General features: G+C 32.9%; 1 protein-coding gene across 1 annotated transcript; it reads right to left on the bottom strand.

Moving 5' to 3' along the window:
• Nucleotides 1-2,113: 2,113 nt before the first annotated feature.
• LOC143071633 (uncharacterized) lies at nucleotides 2,114-21,273 on the bottom strand. The gene is made up of 7 exons (XM_076246057.1): nucleotides 21,206-21,273; nucleotides 13,359-13,500; nucleotides 9,004-10,936; nucleotides 6,140-6,449; nucleotides 5,464-5,653; nucleotides 4,671-4,809; nucleotides 2,114-3,879 (listed from the first exon to the last, which is right to left on the bottom strand). The coding sequence occupies exons 2-7, from the start codon at nucleotides 13,485-13,487 to the stop codon at nucleotides 3,551-3,553; spliced, it is 3,030 nt and encodes a 1,009-aa protein (XP_076102172.1). The 5' UTR covers nucleotides 13,488-13,500; nucleotides 21,206-21,273; the 3' UTR covers nucleotides 2,114-3,550.
• Between the last annotated feature and the right edge of the window lie 2,733 nt (nucleotides 21,274-24,006).

Below are 24,006 nucleotides of genomic sequence, written 5' to 3' on the forward strand. Positions count from 1 at the left end.
GCAAAATTTCCTTAAAATTACCAATTAAGTGGCAGCAACCCAACAATTGGATGTTTGATTCATCTGAAAATTTCAGGGCTGATAGATCTTGACCTAATGAACATTTTTACTCCGTCAGATTTGCTCTTAATGCTTTCGTTTTTGAGATATAAGCCAAAAACTGCATTTGACCCCTATGTTCTATTTTAAGTAACGGCGGCCATGTTTTTTGACGGATCAAAAATCAAAGCACACACTTTGTGCAGGATAATCTAAGGAACAACCATGCTAAGTTTTAACCAAATCCATTCAGTAGTTTCAGAGGAGAAGATTTTTTAAAGTTAGCAAATATGATGAACAAATTGTGAAAAATTGTCATTAAAGGACAATAACCCCTTGAGGGGTCAATTGACAATTTTTGTCATATTAACTTATTTGTAGATCTTACTTTGCTGATCTTTTTTGCTGTTTACAGTTTATCTTTATCTATAATAATATTCAAGATAATGACCAAAAACTGCAAAATTTCCTTAAAATTACCAATTAAGTGGCAGCAACCCAACAATGGTTTGTTTGATTCATCTGAAAATTTCAGGGCTGATAGATCTTGACCTAATGAACATTTTTACTCCATGTCAGACTTGCTCTAAATGCTTTCGTTTTTGAGATATAAGCCAAAAACTGCATTTGACCCCTATGTTCTATTTTAAGTAACGGCGGCCATGTTTTTTGACGGATCAAAAATCAAAGCACACACTTTGTGCAGGATAATCTAAGGAACAATCATGCTAAGTTTTAACCAAATCCATTCAGTAGTTTCAGAGGAGAAGATTTTTTAAAGTTAGCAAATATGATGAACAAATTGTGAAAAATTGTCATTAAAGGACAATAACCCCTTAAGGGGTCAATTGACAATTTTGGTCATATTAACTTATTTGTAGATCTTACTTTGCTGATCTTTTTTGCTGTTTACAGTTTATCTTTATCTATAATAATATTCAAGATAATGACCAAAAACTGCAAAATTTCCTTAAAATTACCAATTAAGTGGCAGCAACCCAACAATGGTTTGTTTGATTCATCTGAAAATTTCAGGGCTGATAGATCTTGACCTAATGAACATTTTTACCCCATGTCAGATTTGCTCTAAATGCTTTCGTTTTTGAGATATAAGCCAAAAACTGCATTTGACCCCTATGTTCTATTTTAAGTAACGGCGGCCATGTTTTTTGACGGATCAAAAATCGAAGCGCACATTTTGTGCAGGATATACTAAGGAACAATCATGTTAAGTTTCATTCAAATCCATTCAGTAGTTTCAGAGGAGAAGATGTTTGAAAAATTGTTAACGACGACAGACGACGACGACGACGACGACGTCGACGACGACGACGACGGACGCCAAGTGATGAGAAAAGCTCACATGGCCTTTTAGGCCAGGTGAGCTAAAAAGGGACGAAAGATACCAGATGGAGAGTCAAAAACTCATATATAGAAAATAAACTGACAACGCCATGGCTAAAAATAAAAAGACAAACAGACAAATAATAGTACAGAAGACGCAACATAGAAAACTAAAGACTAAGCAACACGAATCCCACCAAAATCTGTGGGTGATCTCAGGTGCTCCGGAAGGGTAGGCAGATCCTGCTCCATATAATATTTCATAATTTATGTACTGTTTCGTAGGGGACATTTGCAAACTACGAAACTGCTTCTAAACGCACATATTATGACATTTTAATGTTTCCTATTGATATTCCAGTTTGTTTTACTTTATATACCACAAAAATCTCATTTTTTTCTGAATTGGAGAACCATTTTTATATAGATAAGGATAAGACAGTACTTCACATATGAAGGAACAACTCATGTTTTTGTCAAACCACTATGATTCCAACCAAGTATAGTTCAATTGTAGATTTTATGGCATTTGTAATTACAACAGCTTACTAATTCATATAAGAAAGGCACCAAGGGTCAAATGCCCCTTTGATTCTGTTAGAGTTAAATAAGCCTTGTATTTTATTCTCCAACATTTTAAAGCTCATTACTAAGTAACCCAATATCTTATGGTTAGTCGTCATGTAAAGCTCCTTTTCTCCATTCTCATATAATATGTCTAAACTAAGAATTGTAAAGCATAATAGTCCATATCTTTAATAACAATGAAAAATTAAATTCACCATAATTCATAATATAGGTGAAATCCAGATATATAAATAGAAGTACTTCGAAATCATGAGCTGATGATGAATTACTGCAAAAACCTATCTACAATTCATGAACTCTATACTTAGTGAGCTTGTAACAATGGCATGCATGTAATGAGTTCTTGACTAATAATAGAAGACATGCAAATAAATTACAGTTCCCTACTAAATATTGGATATTATATTAAGAACATTTAGATGTTCATTCATTTTGTACTAGCAGAACATATCATTAAAAATCATAAGAAAATTTAAACAAAAATACCAAACTCAAAGGTAACATCCAAAACAGGGAAGTCATAAAAAAACAGACAAACCGAACGTTATCAACGATCGGAACTAAGTAAAAACAACTATCATATTTCTGTCGTGGTTCACAAATTTTCCGAAGAAAATGATGGATTAAACATGATTTTTGGGGTAGCTACTCTCCACTTGAAACATAGTTGTTTATAGTTCCGTTATAGTGAACAACCAAAATAGACATAATAGGCTCATGAGACAAGAAAATGGGATTGAGCAGCTCAAACTGTGCAAACATACATCACATACATATAAGTAAATCGACAAAGACGCTGATAAAAAGTGTTTTGTAGTTGATATCACATACACTGTTTATAGAATATACTTCCTCGATATATTACAAATTAGGTCAAATCTACAAGGATAAACAAGAGGAACGAAAGATATCAGAGGGACAGTCAAACTCATAAATCGAAAATAAACTGACAATGCAAAAATGGAAGCAAAACTGTAAAATCATCTTGCGTCCTAATCACAGATCAGGAACCATCTGCACAGGTTCCACTCTCTTCTTCAATAGTACGCTGTACTTTCATTTTCATTAAACATTAAACGAATGTCACAAATGCATGGCTTTTTTCAGTTGGAAGAACCGAAGTGCATTCTGGTCTAAATGTATACTCATATGATATGAAGAAGACAACACATTCAGCTTGTTTATACCAAACAAAGTTGCATCTTTATCCTCATGTTCTATCTCTTAAGTGTAAAGGTTCATCAAAGTCAATTTTTGGGTGTTTTTGATGACAGGATGAAGAGATATGATTACAATATACTTTCACAAAATATATTAAACTTAGAATACAAAAGATGCATTCCATAAATTTATATTTATAATCTGGTATTCAACAAAAAAGAGCTCTAAAATCATTATAATAACAAAACTAAAACACTGAAAGACATAATAGCAATTTGAATACACAATAAGCTCTGTTCGTACCATTACATAATGATTTTATATATTCCAAATCACAGAGTTGCTTTCTTACACTATGTAGGAATTGGAATTATATTGATTCATACAGATAATTTTATTTCCCATAAAGAGGACAATATCAGTCAACATCATCATCATGTAAAGCACCTGAACATGTTAATTCACATCTTACGTTCTGGTTGTAATGCAATTTGAGAGCATAACTATCTTTTCTGGTCGTTCCTTTTCTTAGATGACTTGACAGTGATACTAGTTCAAATGAGGTCAAACTGTTTTTGGTTGAGCTTTGGAGTGATGTGACATTAAAGCTAGTTTTTGATGATTCCATTGATGTGGTGTCCTTATCTGATGCACATGTTCCTTTTTCATTTGTCATGATATTTCCTGAATTGTGAGCTTTCTGAAATATTTCATCCTTTAAAATTGCCTTTTCTGTCTTATTTTGGTCTGAAAAAAATCATAGTTTAATCATTTTGTGCTAAAAAGTATCAAATTTTAATTTCAATCTCTCCATGACAACAATTTGTTTATAGGCAGAGTTTTCATATTTGTAAATAAAATATGCATTTCAAAAACATTATCTATTTAGAACTTTTAGACCCTTACACATACATAGTTGAAAGCTTAATTCTTTATTTCAATATTGATTTCAAATTTTGCTTTGCTATCAATTCTATTGATATTCATTTGTATTTTGATGAGATTTTTCAAAGTTTCATCTATAAGAAGAAATTTCTTCTTGGTGTGAAGCTAAAATATTGATTTCTCTGTCATAAACCAACAGGAATGAATTCTGTCTTATAGACCTTAAAATCAAAATATGTGTTGCTTCAAACATGTAATTAGAAAAGATTAACAACAGACTACAAAACAGTACATGGCAAACAAGGACTGGGCTACATAAACCCAAACAAAACAGGTGGTTAAAGGTGATACTAAAGAATAACTTCAACTTTCCCACAAGGTATCCGTTTTAACGAGATTAGCATGTATTGGTTCTGCTTGTACATAATTATTCGATTTTGGGGCAAATACATTCAATATGCATAAAGGCAGCACAATGTGTTTTATTATAATCAAAACAATGAATTATCTGCGAACAAAATATGTATTTTTTGGGGACAATACCAAGTGACATAGTTGTTCAATCTTAAATAATTTTCATTTTACCTCTCTTTAAAATGGTTCAATGTTTTGTATTATTTAATACTACATTATGTTACACATATATGTCAAACCTGTAAAACTGGAAGACAAATTTTGGTTTAAATCCGCACCATTACCAAACATTTCTGCTGAATCTAAACCTTTTCCTTCGGGTGGAATGTTGCTGTTATCTTCATCACTATTGTTGTCTGAAGATTCATATTCGACCTTCTGAAAAAAGTAAAATACATGAATTATATTTATATAATAGTGAATAAATTCATCACATATACCAGGATTACATTTTTTTACATCAGAGACGCGTTTCGTCTTCTAAAGACTTATCAGTGATGTTCAAATAAAAAAACAAACTTAAAAGCAAAATGAAACATTTGTGAAACCAACCCAAAACATTTGATAAAGTGAATTATAAATGTGTGCAAATCAATTTAAGTACAGGATAAAGACCAGGGTCTGAATGATATTAATTGTTCCTAAAACCACTTGTACACAGACATAGAACACAATGAATATAAAAAAAAATGCCACAAAGTATTCATTTACATTATCTAAAAAGTTGAAATATTCACAAGGATTAAGGTACAGTTGCTTTATTTATTTTTCATACATACAATTTATGTGTTTGTGGTTTTTTTTATGCATAGTGATTTAGTTTATACATGTATATTTGTACCTTTTAAGGATCAATGATTTTTTTATCATATTCGGTCTGACCCTCATAAACCCTTCAGTTTTCAAAAACATTTGCGAATACTTAAATAAACTCATCATAGATACAAGGACTAAATTTAGTATATACGCCAATTTAGAAATTTAGAAAAAAAAATCCCAAGAAGTTAAGAAATTAACTTGTTATTAATATACCTTCACAGGATCTTTGCTTGGGCTCAACATATTAAGGGCACCTTCTGGCTGACCTCCATGAACTATTGGTTCTTCCATAATAATGCCTGCAGATTCAGGCGATCCATCACCCCTTTGACTATCTGGTGATTCAGGAGACCAATCATCTCTTTGTTCATTTTCATTATTTCTTGGATCGTTATCATTCATCCTGTTATAAAATATATCTACACATATCATATCATAATAGGGCTCTTCACGGTTAGTTCGGCCATATTGGATAGGGGGCAAATTTTTTGGAAGGAGGTGGAAATGGTATGAAAGTGTGGGAAATCCTATGTGTGTTTCCAAGCAACAGCTCTGTTTTAATGATGTTTTCCCGTATTTTTCACACCATTTTTACCTCTATTATGAAAATCTGCCCCCTATCCAATATGGCCGAACTAACCGTGAAGAGCCCTATTACAAAGCCAACATACATTCCAATCATCATATCAATCAAACGAAGGTTGAATGACACAAATATAGGCTGCATTTGACTATTACTGTATTCGTTTAAATTAAGATTTTTGAAAAGATTGATAATTCGGACAGACATCGAGAATATGTTTGGTAATTGACACAAAAATGATGCTAGAAATGAACTTAAAATAAGCAGCAGTGTTCGTATTGGTAAACAAAGAGTTAAATGTATTACCGATTGTTGTTTGTTGCTTCTACGGTCTGGTCACCCTTGACCACGTTTGCATCACCAATCTGCACTGTGGCACATCCTTGAATGTTGAATATTGGACCAGAGTTAACCCTGTTTGGTGATGATAATCTTCTCCTAACGGACGCCGGAGGTCTTCGACTTTCTGGTTGGTGACGAAAAGTCCCTGGTCCCTGGTCTACATCCACATCCAATCCTTGTACTTGGTCGGGATAATGATAATGGTAGTGGATGCTCTGTGGTGGAGGATAACCGGTCAAATTTGGTGCTCTGTAGGTAGTTTGATTGCTTGTGCCTATTTTTCAATAAATTAGGAAACAATTACATTCTAAAATAGTGTCACTTTCTCTTACATATTTAATTATTCATAATGCATGTAATGGTAAAGGTTATTTTGAAGGAGGTCCCCAAGATAAGTGATGTATTCATTTGGCGTTTCGTCCATACACTTACAATAAAATTCCTGCACATTATGTTTAATTTGTGGAAAGTAAAATAACAAAAATACAGAACTCCAAGGAAAACTCAAATCGCTAAGTCCCTTATCAAATGGCAAAATCAAAAGCTAAAACACATTTAACTAATGGAAGAACTACTGTCATATTTCTGACTTGGTACAGGAGTGAAGGTTGGCACATAAATACCTCTTATCAATAACCTTTACGACTTATATAAAAAACGCACGGATACTTATGACTAGATAAAAATGGCATCATATATAACATTATGGTTTATAACAAAATGATAAAAATTTAATGCAAAATAGAATTGTATTTGCCACCATATATGAAATGAATAAAGTGCTGTTTTCGTATTTTACATCACATGGTGGACTATTATCTACTTCAGTACGGACATGATTTTATTTTTTGCCATATAATTATATCATATCAACTGTTTGGGTTCTATTACACCTTGAATTTCAAATATTTTGTTTCGAGCATTCCTGATTAAGGCAAATCAGAACCAGATGCTCCGCAGGGCGCAGCTTTATACGACCGCATAGGTTGAACCCTGAACGGTTGGGGCAAGTATGGACACAACATTCAAGCTGGATTCAGCTCTAAATTTGGACTGTGATTAAATAGTTGACACAGCATAGGTTTTGGACACAGAATGAATGTGGTCTAATGAACTTAAAATATTTTTTTTGTCTTTGAGCAATCACTATGCTGTTGAATATTAATCCTCTCAAAAAAATGTTTGAAGAAATTTTCTTTTTATTTATGAAATCTGAAATGAGAAAAATTAACCCCCCCCCCCACCATTTTTTTTCACATCCCCCTTTCCCTTTTTTCAAAACTGATCTGAATTCAAATTTCTAATGGAGTTTGCAACAATAACTACTCATTTAAATACATCATAAAATATTAAAATGTAACACAAAGTGCTTGTTATCACTGAATGGTAAAGAGTGTTTTAATTTATCAGTTGGTAGTAAAAGTGAATATACATTGTACATTGTATAAAACAATGATTTAAGTTGATTCAACTACTATTCTGGACAAAGAAAGATAACTCCAATCAATTGAAAATGTCTTGCTATTGCACAATATTGTGCAATTAGATATTTCTTGCTATTGCTCAATACTGTGCAATTGAAAATATTTGCTATTGCACAATACTGTGCAATTGAAGATTTCTTGCTATTGCACAATACTGTGCAATTGAACATTTTTTGCTATTGCACAATACTGTGCAATTGAAGATTTTTTGCTATTGCTGAATACTGTGCAATTGAACATTTCTTGCTATTGCACAATACTTAATATAATAATTTTGGATCCTGATTTGAACCAACTTGAAAACTGGGCCCATAATCAAAAATCTAAGTACATGATTAAATTCAGCATATCAAAACAGCCAAAGAATTCATTTTTTATTAAAATCAAACTTAATTTAATTTTGGACCCTTTGGTATTTAATGTAGACCATTTTGAAAACGGGACTAAAAATTAAGAATCTACATACACAGTTAGATTTGGCATATCAAAGAACCCCAATTATTCAATTTTTGTTGATATCAAACAAAGGTTAATTTTGGACCCCGATTTGGACCAACTTAAAAACTGGGCCCATATTCAAAAATCTAAGTACATGTTAAGATTCAGCAAATCAAAGAACTCCAAGAATTCAATTTTCGTTGAAATAAAACTTAGTTTAATTTTGGACCCTTTAGCCCTTAATGTAGACCAATTTGAAAACGGGACCAAAAATTAAGAAACTACATACACAGTTAGATTTGGCATATCAAAGAACCCCAATTATTCAATTTTTGATGAAATCAAACAAAGTTTAACTTTGGCCCTTTGGGCCCCTAATTCCTAAACTATTGGGACAAAAACTCCCAAAATCTATCCCAACCTTCCTTTTGTGGTCATAAACCTTGTCTTTAAATTTCATAGATTAATATTCACTTAAACTAAAGTTAAAGTGCGAAAACCAATGCGTCTTCGGACGACGACGACGACATCGGCGACGCCAACGTCATACCAATATACGACCGAAAAAAAAATTTGCGGTCGTATAACAAATCAGGGTTGACATTAAAAGGACCACATATCTTGAACATGTTACGACGAATTTGATGATTCAAAACCTAGTTCAGACACTTAAGAGTGAATATCAGGAAGCATTAAGCATTAGGTGGAAATTGAAGATTTTTTTTCTAAATCAGAACTTGAATGTTTAGGTTTATCATAAATGAATCATGTTTCAGTTCAGAAAATGAGAAAATATATTAATTTTATACAGTACGGAAATATCTTCAATATTTGTTTTGAAATCCTTAAGGTTAATATGTGCTCATACACGAGTTCTCGTTCATTTAAATAAAAATCAAAACTAACCAAGTCCAGCACTATCATCTATTGCATGACTACTGCCTGATCTTCTCCCATTAGGGGTTCCCACCAAGTACTCATCATAGCCAGGATTAGCTCCAGTACGTATTCCCGATCTTCCAGAAGGACCACTATATGACACCTTGCTTTCTCTAACATCATCTGATCCATCTAAATTCATGAGCTTCATTTTGGCTTGAATAACATCTTGTTGTTTATATCCCAGATGTGATTTAGGTGGGAACTTATCCTGCTTTTCTTTAATATCATCTGATACCAAACTATCACTCATCAAAGACGGCATACTTTTTAAACCATCAGATGTTTTTGGAAGGATCGAATCTGCAGATGTATCTTCTTCCTCATCTCCGTGTTCTAGAGAGGACTCGCCATCTTTCTCCACTGAAGATATGTTAACAGGATCAAAGCTTTCTGCGGTATTTGGTATATGAAGTGAAAGCTTAGGTGAATCACGCTTAATTGGGTTGTTGTCTTGGACTGTTTTACTTGAAGGCACATTGTTCTGAGCATTTTGTGCCGGCAGCGAGACCTCTTTACCCATACGAACGTGTTCACAAGAAAGATGCGACACGTAACCAGAGGTTATACAAGATGACTCAACGATTGGTTTTGTATTACTCCCTTTAATAAGTTCAACTTTCTGTTTCGACGGGCAAACAACAGTAGAATTTTCTAGAGGAATTGATCTTGCTGATGTCCCTGTCCCATTTGATGTCATGATTGGCATTTCTCTAATAGAATGTTGTTGCTTCGATTCTGTTGATCTGAATGTATTATTTATTAAGCTTTCATCCTTATTAGTTTTATCAGTCGTGTCAAATTCTGTCTGATTTATTTCTAGATACTGATTTGCTCTGTGCTTTTCTGTTATTTGTGAAATACATGTATTATCAAGTGCTTGGTGCCGTCTAAGTTCGTTCGTATGGTAAAGTCGATCCTCTCTGGCCTTTTTCAGAAATGATAAAGCAATATCATCTTCATACTTCTGGTTTTTGTTGTTATCGAAAAATTCAAATGGCCGTAAAACTGATAATCCGACAGGTGTTTTGTAATATCGGTCTTTCTTAGAAACAGTATGCACTGGTCTAATGCAATTTTTTTTCCTGTTCATTATTGTTGTTGCAAACAGAGACATTTGCTCCTGAGGTGGTATTTCTTGTAATCTTGTCAGTCCTATGGTTTCTTCTTTAATAAAATTTAGATTAACTTCGGTGGCAAAGTTTCCTGACAACAACATGAGAACGCGCATTGATCTGTTAACTACTTCTTCTACAACTTTAACATCATTATTTGGGAAATCCTCACTTGTGTATAACACAATTGTTATATCTGGCATACGACCTTTTTCGGCAATTTTTTCTAGATATTCTTTATATCTTGACGCTTGATCATAGTCCGACTTGGCATACACAATAACAACTTCCATCAATTGGTCTCCAGTTAAAGGCTGGTCACAATGGTCTCTAGGTCTTAAAATATCGTTTTCAAAACATCGCATTTCATCTGTTTTCTGGTACATTTTAAGTGTTCCGCCTTCAGCTCCATTTTGTGGATATTCAATCTTTCTGTTCTGTGTTGGATGTGGTGTCATTGGTCTAGCATCGATTTCTGTATCATTTGATTTCTTGTTAGGTGTATTAGGTAATTCCGTACTTTCTGGTTGTAAACGTAGCTGTTGGTTCCTGTTTTGGTCATCTTTATGGCTATTTCTGCTGTTCCTATTTGAACTAACTTTGACCGCGTCATCCGGCATCCTAATGTTAACATTACTGTGTGATGTTATTTTAGATCTCAAAAGTTGTAGATCTTTATTTGGAGTCTCATGACTCGATGCCTGGATGTTTTTCAGCACTGAACTTGTTTTAATATGTGGAGACTGAGATGTGGTATTTGAATGGTGTTGGGTACCGTTTATTTCCTGCAAACAGAAAATAAATATTTTCTCTTAGAAATGTTAGATGCATACATGGTAACTCGAGCTTGAAGTCGATTTATATTAATTCGACCAGTTCCTTTCCCTATATCCATCCCAAGGAAACATGTGAGGATCACTTAATAGACACTTCTAAAACATTTATTCTGTAAAGTTTGGATTAGTATTCAATGGTCGCTTAACCAGAGGTCTAACCAGAGACCAGAAACAAATTTGAGATGAATGAACTCTGATGACATTATCTCGCGGAATGTCACAATCGTTGATAAGATACAATCATGTAAAGTTTTTGATGTATCATCTAACCAGATGCTCCGCAGGGCGCAGCTTTATACCACCGCAGAGGTTGAACCCTGAACGGTTGGGGCAAGTATGGACACAACATCCAAACTGGATTCAGCTCTAAATTTGGATTGTGATTAAAAAGTTGACACAGCATAGGTTTCTGACACAGAATGAATGTGGTCTAATGAACTTAAAATATTTATTTTGCCTTAGAGCAATTCACTATGCTGTTGAATATTAATCCTCTCAAAAAAATGTTTGAAGAAATTTTCTTTTTATTTATAAAATCTGAAATGAGAAAAATTTAACCCCCCCTCGCCCCCATTTTTTTTTCACATCCCCCTTTCCCTTTTTCCAAAACTGATCTCAATTCAAATTTCTAATGGAGTTTGCAACAATAACTACTCATTTAATAAATACATCATAAAATATTAAAATGTAACAAAAGGTGCTTGTTATCACTGAATGGTAAAGATTGTTTTAATTTATCAGTTGGTAGTAAAAGTGAATATACATTGTATATTGTATAAAACAATGATTTATGTTGATTCAACTACTATTCTGGACAAAGAAAGATAACTCCAATCAATTGAAAATTTCTTGCTAATGCACAATATTGTGCAATAATATATTTCTTGCTATTGCGCAATACTGTGCAATTGAAAATATTTGCTATTGCATAAAACTGTGAAATTGAAGATGTCTTGCTATTGCACAATACTGTGCAATTGAAAATTTCTTGCTAATGCACAATACTGTGCAATTGAAGATTTCTTGCTATTGCTGAATACTGTGCAATTGAAAATTTCTTGCTATTGCACAATACTTAATATAATAATTTTGGATCCTGATTTGAACCAACTTGAAAACTGGGCCCATAATTAAAATTCTAAGTGCATGCTTAGATTCAGCATATAAAAAAAGCCCAAAAATTCAATTTTTGTTAAAGTTTAATTTTGGACCCATTGGACTTTAATGTAGACCAATTTGAAAACTATACCAAAAATTAAGAATCTACATACACAGTTAGATTTGGCATATCAAAGAACCCCAATTATTCAATTTTTGATGAAATCAAACAAAGTTTAATTTTGGACCCCGATTTGGACCAGCTTGAAAACTGGGCCAATAATCAAAAATCTAAGTACATTTTTAAATTCAGCATATCAAAGAACCCCAAGGATTCAATTTTTGTTAAAATCAAACTAAGTTTAATATTGGACCCTTTGGACCTTAATGTAGACCAATTTGAAAACGGGACCAATAATTAAGAATCTACATACATAGTTAGATTCGGCATATCAAAGAACCCCAATTATTCAATTTTTTATGAAATCACACAAAGTTCAATTTTGGACCCTTTGGGCCCCTTATTCCTAAACTGTTGGGACCAAAACTCCCAAAATCAAACCCAACCTTCCTTTTATGGTCATAACCCTTGTGTTTAAATTTCATAGATTTCTATTTACTTATACTAAAATTATGGTGCAAAAACCAAGAATAATGCTTATTTGGCCCCTTTTTGGCCCCTAATTCATAAACTGTTGTGACCTCAACTCCAAAAATCAATCCCAACCTTTCTTTTGTGGTCATAAACCTTGTGTTTAAATTTCATTGATTTCTATTTACTTATACTAAAGTTATTGTGCGAAAACCAAGAATAATGCTTATTTGGGCCCTTTTTAGCCCTTAATTCCTAAACTGTAGGAACCAAAACTCCCAAAATCAATCCCATCCGTCCTTTTGTGGTCATAAACCTTGTATCAAAATTTCATAGATTTCTATTCACTTAATCTAAAGTTATAGTGCGAAAACCAAGAAAATGCTTATTTGGGCCCTTTTTGACCCCTAATTCCTAAAATGTTGGGACCAAAACTCCCAAAATCAATCCCAACCTTCCTTTTGTGGTCATAAACCTTGTGTTAAAATTTCATAGATTTCTATTCACTTTTACTAATGTTAGAGTGCGAAAACTAAAAGTATTCGGACGACGACGACGACGACGCAAGACGCAAGACGACGCAGGACGACGACGCCAACGTGATAGCAATATACGACCAAAAAATTAAAATTTTTGCGGTCGTATAAAAACACAAATTGATGTAAATGATGGAACACAAACCTTTCTTTTTTGTTGCTCTTCATTGAATGGATCTTCTGAAGAGTTATCATTCTGAATATTCGACACATCCTTGTCGTCATCACCCGTGAGATAACACTCAACAATGCTGCCCAACTGATTTTCTTCCATATTAAGCTGTATTCTGAAACAGAGAGACACTATAAAATGTTTAAAAGTACAAAATCGTTGTGCAAGGGAAATAGATAACATTGGACAACGAAAAGTACTGTTTATTGTTTGTCTTGTTTACTAGTAAATCATGTCTCTTTTTACTTTAGACAAACTCCGATATCAAATATTTACAAAGTTTCAAGTTGAAGAGTCCTCAACAGCTTAATAAACTACTTCGACCAAATATTTAAACCTGGAATGGATAGACGAACGGGCGGACACAAGTATCAGTAAACATAAACCCTCCCCTACTGCTGGAGGCGGCTCATAAAACAGCTTGTGAATGTTAAATAAATACAGTTATCTAATTAATAAAAAAAAAATGTGCATTGATGAAACCTAAGGTTACAATTTCATCGGGAAACTTAAGACATTATGAGGGGTTGAGCTGTTGTGTATAAGTCTGTTTAGTTTTGATCCCCCGACTTTAACATATGCGATCATATGTGTGCCCTTCTTAATCTTGGTCCACATTCCATATGATGATAATATCAGGAACAAATGTGAAATGTAGTATATTCGGTCTTGTGCATCATGTTTGTCAGTTAATTAGTGTGAGTGTTCTCATGTTACCAGTAAGACAACTATTCGAATGGTGTTGATTTAAACCACTATGGGTTACCGTAGGTAGCAATGGGCAAACTCAAAACCGTGTCATCTTTAAAAAGGTCCCGAAAGGACAAAATGTGAAACAATTCAAGCGAAAATAAACAAACAGCCATCATGGGTTATGACCAAACAATCATCGGACAATCAAATATGACAAAGAGCAACCAACGGAAATTAAGCTTGGACAATAAGAAATGCCTGGCCTCATCGGATTAATATAAAATTCTGCAAACATTTTACCAAAAGTAAATGGTGAATGTGTCAATGGGACACAGATGATGCCCCCGCTGTGGTAAATTTTTGTATTATTTTCTTTAATTTTTGCTTAAGTGCTTTGTCTAGATGCCTTTTAGTGCTTCTTTGATACATATTTGTTTGTTTTTATTGTGTTTAAGATTCATAACATTTTGTTGGAGGCATACTAAAGTTAGAGAACAGAAACGAAAAATTCAGCAATTTTTCAATTTGTAAAGGGGCAAAACTCTAGAACGGTAAACATGACACTACCAAATTTCATACTTGATCTGTGTTTTGAGATAAAAACGCATTGTGTATAAGATTCATAACATTCGGTGGAGGCAAACTCAAGTAAAGACAGTGGAAACCAATTATGGGACGCACGGACAAGGGTTGAACTTTTAATGCCTCCTCCGCCATGGCGGGGGCATCAAAATGTGGTAGTATTGCCAACTAGACAAACTATCCACCAGATTTAAAAAAAAAGTTGATGTGTACCTATTTAAAGGTTATCAGCATATTGAAATTGTAAAATCTCTGCTACATGTCCTAATATCAAGTTTTTTGTGATGTGAGCGCAGCGAACGAGTTGAAAAAGGGCTTCATATTGTGACGAGCAGTTAATATTTTACAATATAGATATGATGAAAATCGTCTTTGAATTGAGTGTCTTCAATTATTTTCCGAGTGTATACGTTTAAGTTTTAATTCTTGCCACTAAAACAACTTAGTCCCAAAGATTACCATCTAGTGGTCATGGACCGTCATGTTCGGCATTGGTTTAACTTTAACATTTTACTTAATTATTGGCTGATAAATTGTGTACCTTTAAACAAGAATAATGTTGCAATTGATTATATTATGTTTTTGACGAATCTATTCAGGTTCATCTTTGTACGAATAAATACATCATTGAACGTCAAACGTCAGAGCAATCTCGGACTAACCAGACAACTACTAGTATTGAAGGCTCATTGATTGCACCAAATTCGGCTAGTTCAATTTGTCTAACAATCAAAAACAAATATTGGCCTCCATTTTGTCACAAGAAACAGCATATTAAAATTTGAAAAGGATTGGATCATCAAGTGTTCTCAAATTCCCGCTTGGAATCCCCATATAAGGCAATTTTTCAATCAGTTTCGGACCATAAATATTGATTGTCAACAGTGAACGCCGTCAATATCGAACTTAAAAGCAAGGTTGTCCCCAGTAACAATATATCAAAATTCGAAAGCGCGTTGGTAAAACGCGCCTTTAGTCTTTAAATATAAGAACATGTGGTATGAGTGCCAATGAGACAACTCTCCGTCCAAGTAACAATTTATAAAAGTAACCCATTATAGGTCAAATTACGGTCTTCTATACGGAGCTTATTTGCTGAATGTGGAAACCCGCCAGCCGTAAAACCCACGAACCAAAAATTGATATTAAACATAGGTTTCCGTCGGAAAAGCCGTTCAACCCGTTTAACTAGATGCATCATAGAATTTGTACCTTTTATATATATACAACTCGTCTAAACATCAACCCAACAATGTTAGATCTGTAAATTTGCTTTCGCAAATTTTTGGTTCTTCCCTCGCCGGGATTCGAACCCATGCTACTGTGATATCGTGACACCAAATCGCCTGCACTGCAGCCGTCCCGCTAGACATATATATATATATATATATATATATATATATATACATAGTTATGACTACGTTCCTGTAAGATGTTCAATCAGAATTTAGAACTGCTTTAACGACCAAGTTAATTTTTCCAAACATAGGAACCACATGAAGATCATTTGTAAAAAAAAATTCGGAACATCATACAAGACGGCCTAGTCATGCTAGTGTTGTAAGAGAAGAAATTGTCAAGACAAACACGACTTCCCATCACTGGCAGGGACACGGTTAGCAGATTAAACTTTGTTAATCAATGTTTTTTTTTTAATATTTATTAGTAATTCCTGTCTATTTGTACTACTTTATTAACGTATAACGTCAAATACGTTAATAAAGAAATACAAATGGACAGGAAATGCTAATAAAAATTAAAAAAAACATTGATAAGCAAAATTGTAATCTGCAAACCGTGTCCCTGTGCTTCCCAAAAGATTGTAATATAAATCTCGCTATGATGTTTGCAACCTGATAAACGTTAAACAATGATCATTTGTAGAGCTAGGGTTTCCCAATCATCAAAATATTAGTTTCAAAAGAATGAGATCTTCTTCTTTAAGTTTTCCAGTTTTCCATCTGAATAAAGATGATTAATAACTGGTGCATACGTGGCCTATTGTTGAAAACTATCCAATCAGAACTAATTTTGACTCTGGTCGCCATGTTTTTCGATCTATCAGAATCAAACGATAATCAATTGTAAAAAAACTTAAATTGTCTATATCAAGGGTGACATGCTAAAATATACATTTCCAATGTAGCCATGGTTGACATTCATTTACATTACATCTGATAGGACAATTTGTAAAGCCTACGGGTCAGCAATCCTGCAAAGTTTAAAATTTTGTATTTTTAGAGAAGATTGTTTTGGTAAGTATCTAATCTGAATCAAAGATTGCATTTGCACATGTATGTGGTCACCTTTTTGTCCATCTAAAAAACTTCAAAAAGAAACTTCAGAGATCCTTTCGTATGCTATTCCTGCAAAGTTAAGTCTAAAAACAAAGACAAAAATGTGAAAGTAAATGGACGACAAACGGATTGATGGATGAATTAATGTTTTACTTTCACTGACTAGTGATAAATATAAAATGCATACCAGGCAAAAACATGTTTATAACTGCTATAAGAATAAGAATAAGAATACTTTATTAATCCAATTATGGACCCTTGCGGGTTTTAAATTTCAAACAATGATTACAATGATTTGTGTTATAACAATGAAATAATAAAAATGAAATACATCACAATAGAACACTGAACAGTTATTGCATGCACATGGAAGAGAAAGTAATATGGGAGACAATCAATTTCTGTACTGAGCCCTGTACTTTTATTATATTAAAGGGAAATTCCGCAATGTTTTACTTATCATCTATTTATGTTCATCTTAACATAAAAAACACATTTGCAAAATTTTAAATTTATATTCCTTCTAATAACGGAAAAAATCAAGTATTTGTAACTTTTTTGCTTGACCTTCTCGAGTGGGGTGTGACGTTTTAGCCCGATGTGTTGAATTCTGGTAAAAAATAAAATCTGTTTAACTCTTATAGCTTATCGACAATAAACGTAATTAAAAGCGCACAGCTGACGAATGGTCGTAGTTATTAACCACAATATAAGAATGAACAAAAATGAATATGCGTATACCGTTTTGTATTGATTGAATTAAAATGCTATAAAATTATCTCTAGTAAATATTTTCGAATAAATTTCATTAATTATTGTTGAGATTTTTTCATAAAATATCTATTAAACATTTTTGCTGATATTGAACTGAAAATATTTCCGTTCTATTTACCGTTATTATTTTGATAATCATTTCAATGCAACTTATGTGTGAGCAGAGTGTGTATATTATTTTGTAAAGGTCTCTGTATATTTCTCGGCTTGAGGTCAATTCGTTTACCGTGTAACTATTTAGCCGCAGGTGTGAGTTGAAGCGTACACAGGTATGAATGTTGTTATTTGGAAAGGATAAACAGAAAGGATCAGAAAGAGTATGCCGTATTTAATACAATAAGATTTAATACACGATGAGAATAAAGATGCAATAACTCAAAAAGATTATAGAGGATAATTGTGAAATCAATTAAAAACCATTTAAAAATTATTACTTACAGGTGCTATCTAAACAAGCTTGTAATCTAGTAAACGTAAGAGAAAGTCAACAGACTAAATACCTAAAAAAACACAATACTGGTACAATACTGGAATACAATACTGGTACAATTTTTTTATACCAGTATTGCGATCACCAACTACAGGAGATCCAATTTATATTCCTTCTAATAACGGAAAAAATCAAATTGTGTAAATTAATTGCAAATAAAATTCAGATCGTAATTCCGAAAGTGTATAAAAATAAAAGGAAACAATTTTTGATTACTTTCTTAGCGGCAATTGGCGTAAAGATTCAAATATGAAGTAAAAAAAGGTACTTTTAATCTTTAATAAAAACTAAATGCAATATTACCCAATTTGTAATAGTAAAAGTTCAATGATAAGTTAATATTGATATTTTTGTGAGGAGGTCTTTTAATGTCAATATGAACTTAATCATTGAACTTTAACTTTTACTGACTTACACACCGTCAAAAATATAAGAAAAGTACATAAAAAGCACTTGCAGAAACCTAATTCCCCTGAACTGGACGAGTCTAAATTTTTTAACTCAAATGATAGTTAAACAGTACTCAGACTGATATATACAATCAACAGTCACCAAATTGAAATGAAAACGGGCCGATTTAATGGCATTACATCATATAATTATTAATTTATGATAAAAAAAAAATAGCATCTATTCTAAATAACACCAAATGATAGTTTTACAAAATTAGGGGTTAAATTTATATTTTTTTTAGCCTACTTTTCAAAATAACGATTTCTTATTTAATAAATCAGGCAATCAAAACCCCCATACAGACCTCATTTATAACTGACCAATGAATAGTATGCCCAACAACTTCATGCTATATATACTTAATGTTTTTGATCTGTCAGTAATCATGAAATGGATTCGTAAAGATCAGACCTTAGAAAACAGTAAGTAATTAAAACTCTTCCAACAATTAGCTTTTTAAACAGCTTGTTTAAGAACATCTAATCGGACAGTCCTATATAGATGCATAAGGTCCTTCACAATATTCATCGGGGAAGTGTTCCTTTTGTTTCTGATTTGGTAATGTTCCTACATTAAGATACATGCGAATGTAAAATAATTAGTTTTGTCTATTCAGTCCAATTAATTAATAGATTTTGCTTTATTTGTGTTTTTTTTTAAATAAGAACTATGCATGTAAACTTTAATGAAAAAACCGTGATAAACTAGGTTTCACTGTCCTGATCAAAACGCGTTGGGTGAGATATATTCGCAAGTTCAATATATTATATGAAAACAAACACTTTAATTTAGTCGTCCGTTATTCCCTTTTCATGTCTAAATGAAGCAAAAACACCTGAAAAAACTTTTATCTTTCTTAGTTCAAGTTATCCTTGCCTGACAAAAAAAAATCATATGTTATAAATCGTATTTAAACAGTAGATAAGAACAATAGTAAAAAAATGTTTAAAACTTTTGAATAAGCAGTCAGTTATGTGATAAACTGAAGAGACCCCCCCCCCCCCCCCCCAAAAAAAAAAAAACCAACATAAAAATTTAAATGGAAATTGTAAATTATAGCATTTTACAAGATCTTGTCTTTGTGTGCTAAGTACTAGTACTGCAACATGAAAGCTTGAAATTGCAGCGTAATTTTTTTTCGCACTCGGTGACCTTTGACCTTGACTGCATATTGAAGGTCACATGCATTAAAGACTATTGGTGAAGTTCCCAAGTCTCTACGACTTCCGGTTCTCGAAATAGATTTTGTCTAAAATTGTGTACAATTTTTCAAGGGGAATAACTCCTTATAAGGGTTCATAACAAAATGATTGTATATGTTCATTAACATTGCCATCTGTTCCTGTACATGTTGCCGTTTTCAAATCGATTCTATCTCTAATACTTTTTGAGAAAAATGCAAAGGAAAGAAATTGTTTCAAGGGGATATAACTCTCATAGGGGACGATGAAATTGTATTCAGCCTCATATGGTAATACATTATAATGAGATGTACCTATCGTCCAAATAAAGTAATGATATCTTCAAAAACAACGGGAGAGAACCATTTTGAAAAAAATCAATTAAAGGGAGATAACTTCTAAACGGGATGATGAAATCCTTAACAAGGTCATAGGGTAATACTTCATGGCCAGGTTTATCGATGGTCTACATTTGGTCTTGATAACTTCAAAAGAAATGTGGGGAGGTCATTCCAAAAAAATGTTGGAAGAAAAAAAAGAAAAAGAAAAAGAAAAAAAAACATTAGAAAAACAATAAGGTCTTTCCTCACGTAGGGGAAAGACCTTAATTAGAAAAACAATAAGGTCTTTCCTCACGGAGAGGAAAGACCTTAAAAAAACAAAACAATTAAGCACTCGCACATTTGACTATGAGGTATACTGCAAATAACAAGTATATTTAATAAAGGATATTTAATATGAATTATCTGCAGAAAGCACCAAGAGTCTGTGCTTAAAGGGAAGTCCCTACTTGTACTTAATGCAGATGAGTCAAATTCCTAAATTATTAAAATATATTTTAAAAACATATCTTAGGATTATAGATTCTGTGTCCAGCCAGCAAGGATCATCAAGGGACAGTGCCAGAGAATTTGAAATTCTTCTTATGATCTGTGCAGGCTTAACAGGGTATTCAAATTCATATTAAAGAGTTATAATGAATTAGTTATTGCAGATTAAGTTGTCCTTCAATTCTTAGTATCTTCTATATATTTATAAAATGTATGTCTCTTGTATGTATATAACTGTCTTAAACTTCTGTTATTCACAATACATACTAGATTAAATCTCAGTACATATTATCAAAACTATCAAAATAAACGATACAGATGTTATAATGGCAACAGTTTTATGTTTTTTTCTTTTATCCCGAAGAAAATATGCATAGCAGCATACCATAGTACAGTACACATTACCTGATTATTGTCATTTGGAAAGTCAAAAAGGATCAACATATGAAGTATACGATCTTATGGTTTTGTTGAAATTCTAAATGATACACAACGAAATAAAAATGTATATTATACTCACAGAATCACAGAATAATATGATGTTTACTACACACTTTCGATATCCATAATGGACGTCTGGAAATTCCCAATGTCTATTTTAAAATAAATCGTCACTTCCGCATTATCAATCGGGAGCGGCAAATTTAAAATAGATAATTAAAAGATTTTAAAAGCCCAAGCTGAGGCGGATTTAGGGGAGGGCAGGGGGCCCGCCCTCCCTTTTCTGGGAAAAATTTGGTTGCTTATATAGGAATCACTGAAGCATGACCGGAGCGGGCCCCCTCTTAGGCAGTCAACGGGCCCCTACTTATGAAAATTTTGGGATTAGCGGGCACACATATTCAAAGTCCTTCAAATTCCTTCATTTATTTAATGTTGACAGAAAACCAATAAGGACAAGTATTTATTCTTTGTTTGGGGTAAACCAGAGACATATGTGTATATATGTCTCTGGGTAAACTAATTGATTATCCGTTTTACTTTATTTATGTTGTTTTTTAAATAATTAATAGATTATTTTTATAGAACTTTTAGTTACGACCTAACAATTAGCTGTACCGTTAGAGGTTTTAGCAGATGTCGAAGGTCGTACAGTCTCCTATAGATGTTTACATTCTTTGGTCTTCGGTGGGTATATATAGTCTCATACGCATGCAAGCGGCAGAATACAGATTCAGATTCAAGATTCATTATTTTATTAAAGACTATAACCACTTGTAATACATTATTACATACATTCCAATATCTGTGTAAAACATTGCGTTTAACATAAATTATTGGAAAACATATATGAAACATATTGTATATTAAAACCAACAGTTGAGTAAAATATCATTAATTTAGCTTTATAAATACTAAAACATATACAAGCGCCATTATATTAAGAATTATGAGAGACTATTATTAATAAATGATTATTTATATCAAAGACATATATACGTCTCTGGTTATATACAATATTTTACATAATTTTAAAACTATATATATGTTGTGTACAAGTTATCATTTTGTACAAATTATAATTTGTACAAAAATATTGTACAAATTATAATTTGTATTTTGACATTGTACAAATTGTAATTTGTACAAGTGCTTGTACAAATCATAATTTGTACAAAATTTGACTAAATTCACTTATAACTTGTACAATAATTTATTGTATGGATCTTGTTATATATAAGCATTAATACACACCAAAGAAGTTGTATTCCATGACCACACAATAATAACCTTATTAACAAAATACAGAAAATATTTCTTTATCATTTGTTTGAGTATGTGAGTGAATTATGGCAATGGGAATAACACAGAATCATTTGCTTTTCACATTCGTATATGCCCCCAAAATAAAAATAAAATCCTTTCCTGCTTTTATAGCGAATATGGAAGTGCACAAATGTTGCTGTGAAAAAAATTCCTACAGCAGTTCAAATACTGTACCAAAATTCTCCAGATGCAATTATTATGCCCGCGTCACACTGTCCCGATTTTTATATACGATGGACACCCGAATGCGAAAATTGTAAGTTCGTACGAAGTTGGTCCCGATCTCCTTAAAATACCAAAAAGTGATCGAATCAAGTACGATGAATAACGAAGTCTATACGATGGCGCCGAAATTATATACGATAGCAAAAGTTGGACATGCGAAGGTTAACCGAAGACGGGTATTTAAGCTTCATATCTCAGCCGAAGCCTACACGACATATCACGAAGGGTACACGATGGATAACGATGATGGCGCGATGACCATACGATGTCTAAAAGACGTCGTGTACAGCTTACGATGCATTTAAATTATATGCCGAAGGCATCACGCGTTTTAAATTGTTTGATCAATATTGAATATATATTATATTGTACATTTAAACTTAGTTTATTATCATCTCGCCTACTACATGTACATGTAAGTTGCGTGTAGATAAAATTGTTATGGACACTCTAGAACCAAAATGCTCAAAACGTGGTATGGCGTTACTCGTTAAGAATATCTTAAGCGCTATTGACTTTAAAGTTCAAAGGTCAAGGTCACAGTTGCAGTTGTAATACAAGGCAATATCACCCTTGCGGATCAATATGCTTCCAAAGATTTTAATCACATTTGGTATATTGATCCTCCTTGTAACGATCTGGCATTTTTTACGTTCAAGGCCAAAGGTCAAGGTCATGCAGAGGGACTTGTTTTTTTCTCCTTGAAATAGCATAATACACAGGAAATTGGTTGCTCATTTTTTTACCTGCTGGTTCTAAAGACAATATTAAAGGTATTTCCAGTTACTGAATGTTTTGGTTGATATCAAATATTCATATTCAATTTACTATTTTCTGCATGTGTCATATACAAATATAGTGTCCATATTTGTCCCCAATATGTTACATACGAGGGGATGCCACGCTCGGCATTGCCTTGTTTGAACTGTAAAATGTGTGCACTAGTCTGAATAATCACCCATCTTTACCATCTGTAGAATCTGTACCATCTTTACTGATCTATCTTAAAGGTAAGGTAATGGGTTCGTTGATCCCTTTTATTTAAAAAGAGCTCTTTCCAGGAGAATATCATAATAATATAGACAAAAGGAAAGATGTGGGGAAAGCAACAAATGCGGCAAAATATGACATTTAGAAAACAAACTGGAGTAAACATTCGTGTGACACAACTCAGACGATACATAAAAAATCAGAATAATGAAGAAAAAGTTGGTTTCCCTATATACGTGTACCTGCAGTGTTGGTGTGCGATGCGCGTTTATGATTTTCTTTACGTTACTTGATATGAAAAATTGACAAATAAGAATGTGTCCAAAGTACACGAATGCC

The sequence above is a fragment of the Mytilus galloprovincialis genome, chromosome 1, assembly GCF_965363235.1.
Source record: "Mytilus galloprovincialis chromosome 1, xbMytGall1.hap1.1, whole genome shotgun sequence".
In the NCBI taxonomy this organism is placed as follows: Eukaryota; Metazoa; Mollusca; class Bivalvia; order Mytilida; family Mytilidae; genus Mytilus; species Mytilus galloprovincialis.

Bases quoted from the DNA above. Each gene is read 5' to 3' on its own strand.
- LOC143071633 (XM_076246057.1), bottom strand. From the start codon at position 13,487: ATGGAAGAAAATCAGTTGGGCAGCATTGTTGAGTGTTATCTCACGGGT. The intron at 10,937-13,358 runs GTTTGTGTTCCA...TTCTGTTTGCAG, and splicing joins AAGAGCAACAAAAAAGAAAG to GAAATAAACGGTACCCAACA. The intron at 3,880-4,670 runs GTTTGACATATA...GATTTTTTTCAG, and splicing joins TTTGTCTTCCAGTTTTACAG to ACCAAAATAAGACAGAAAAG.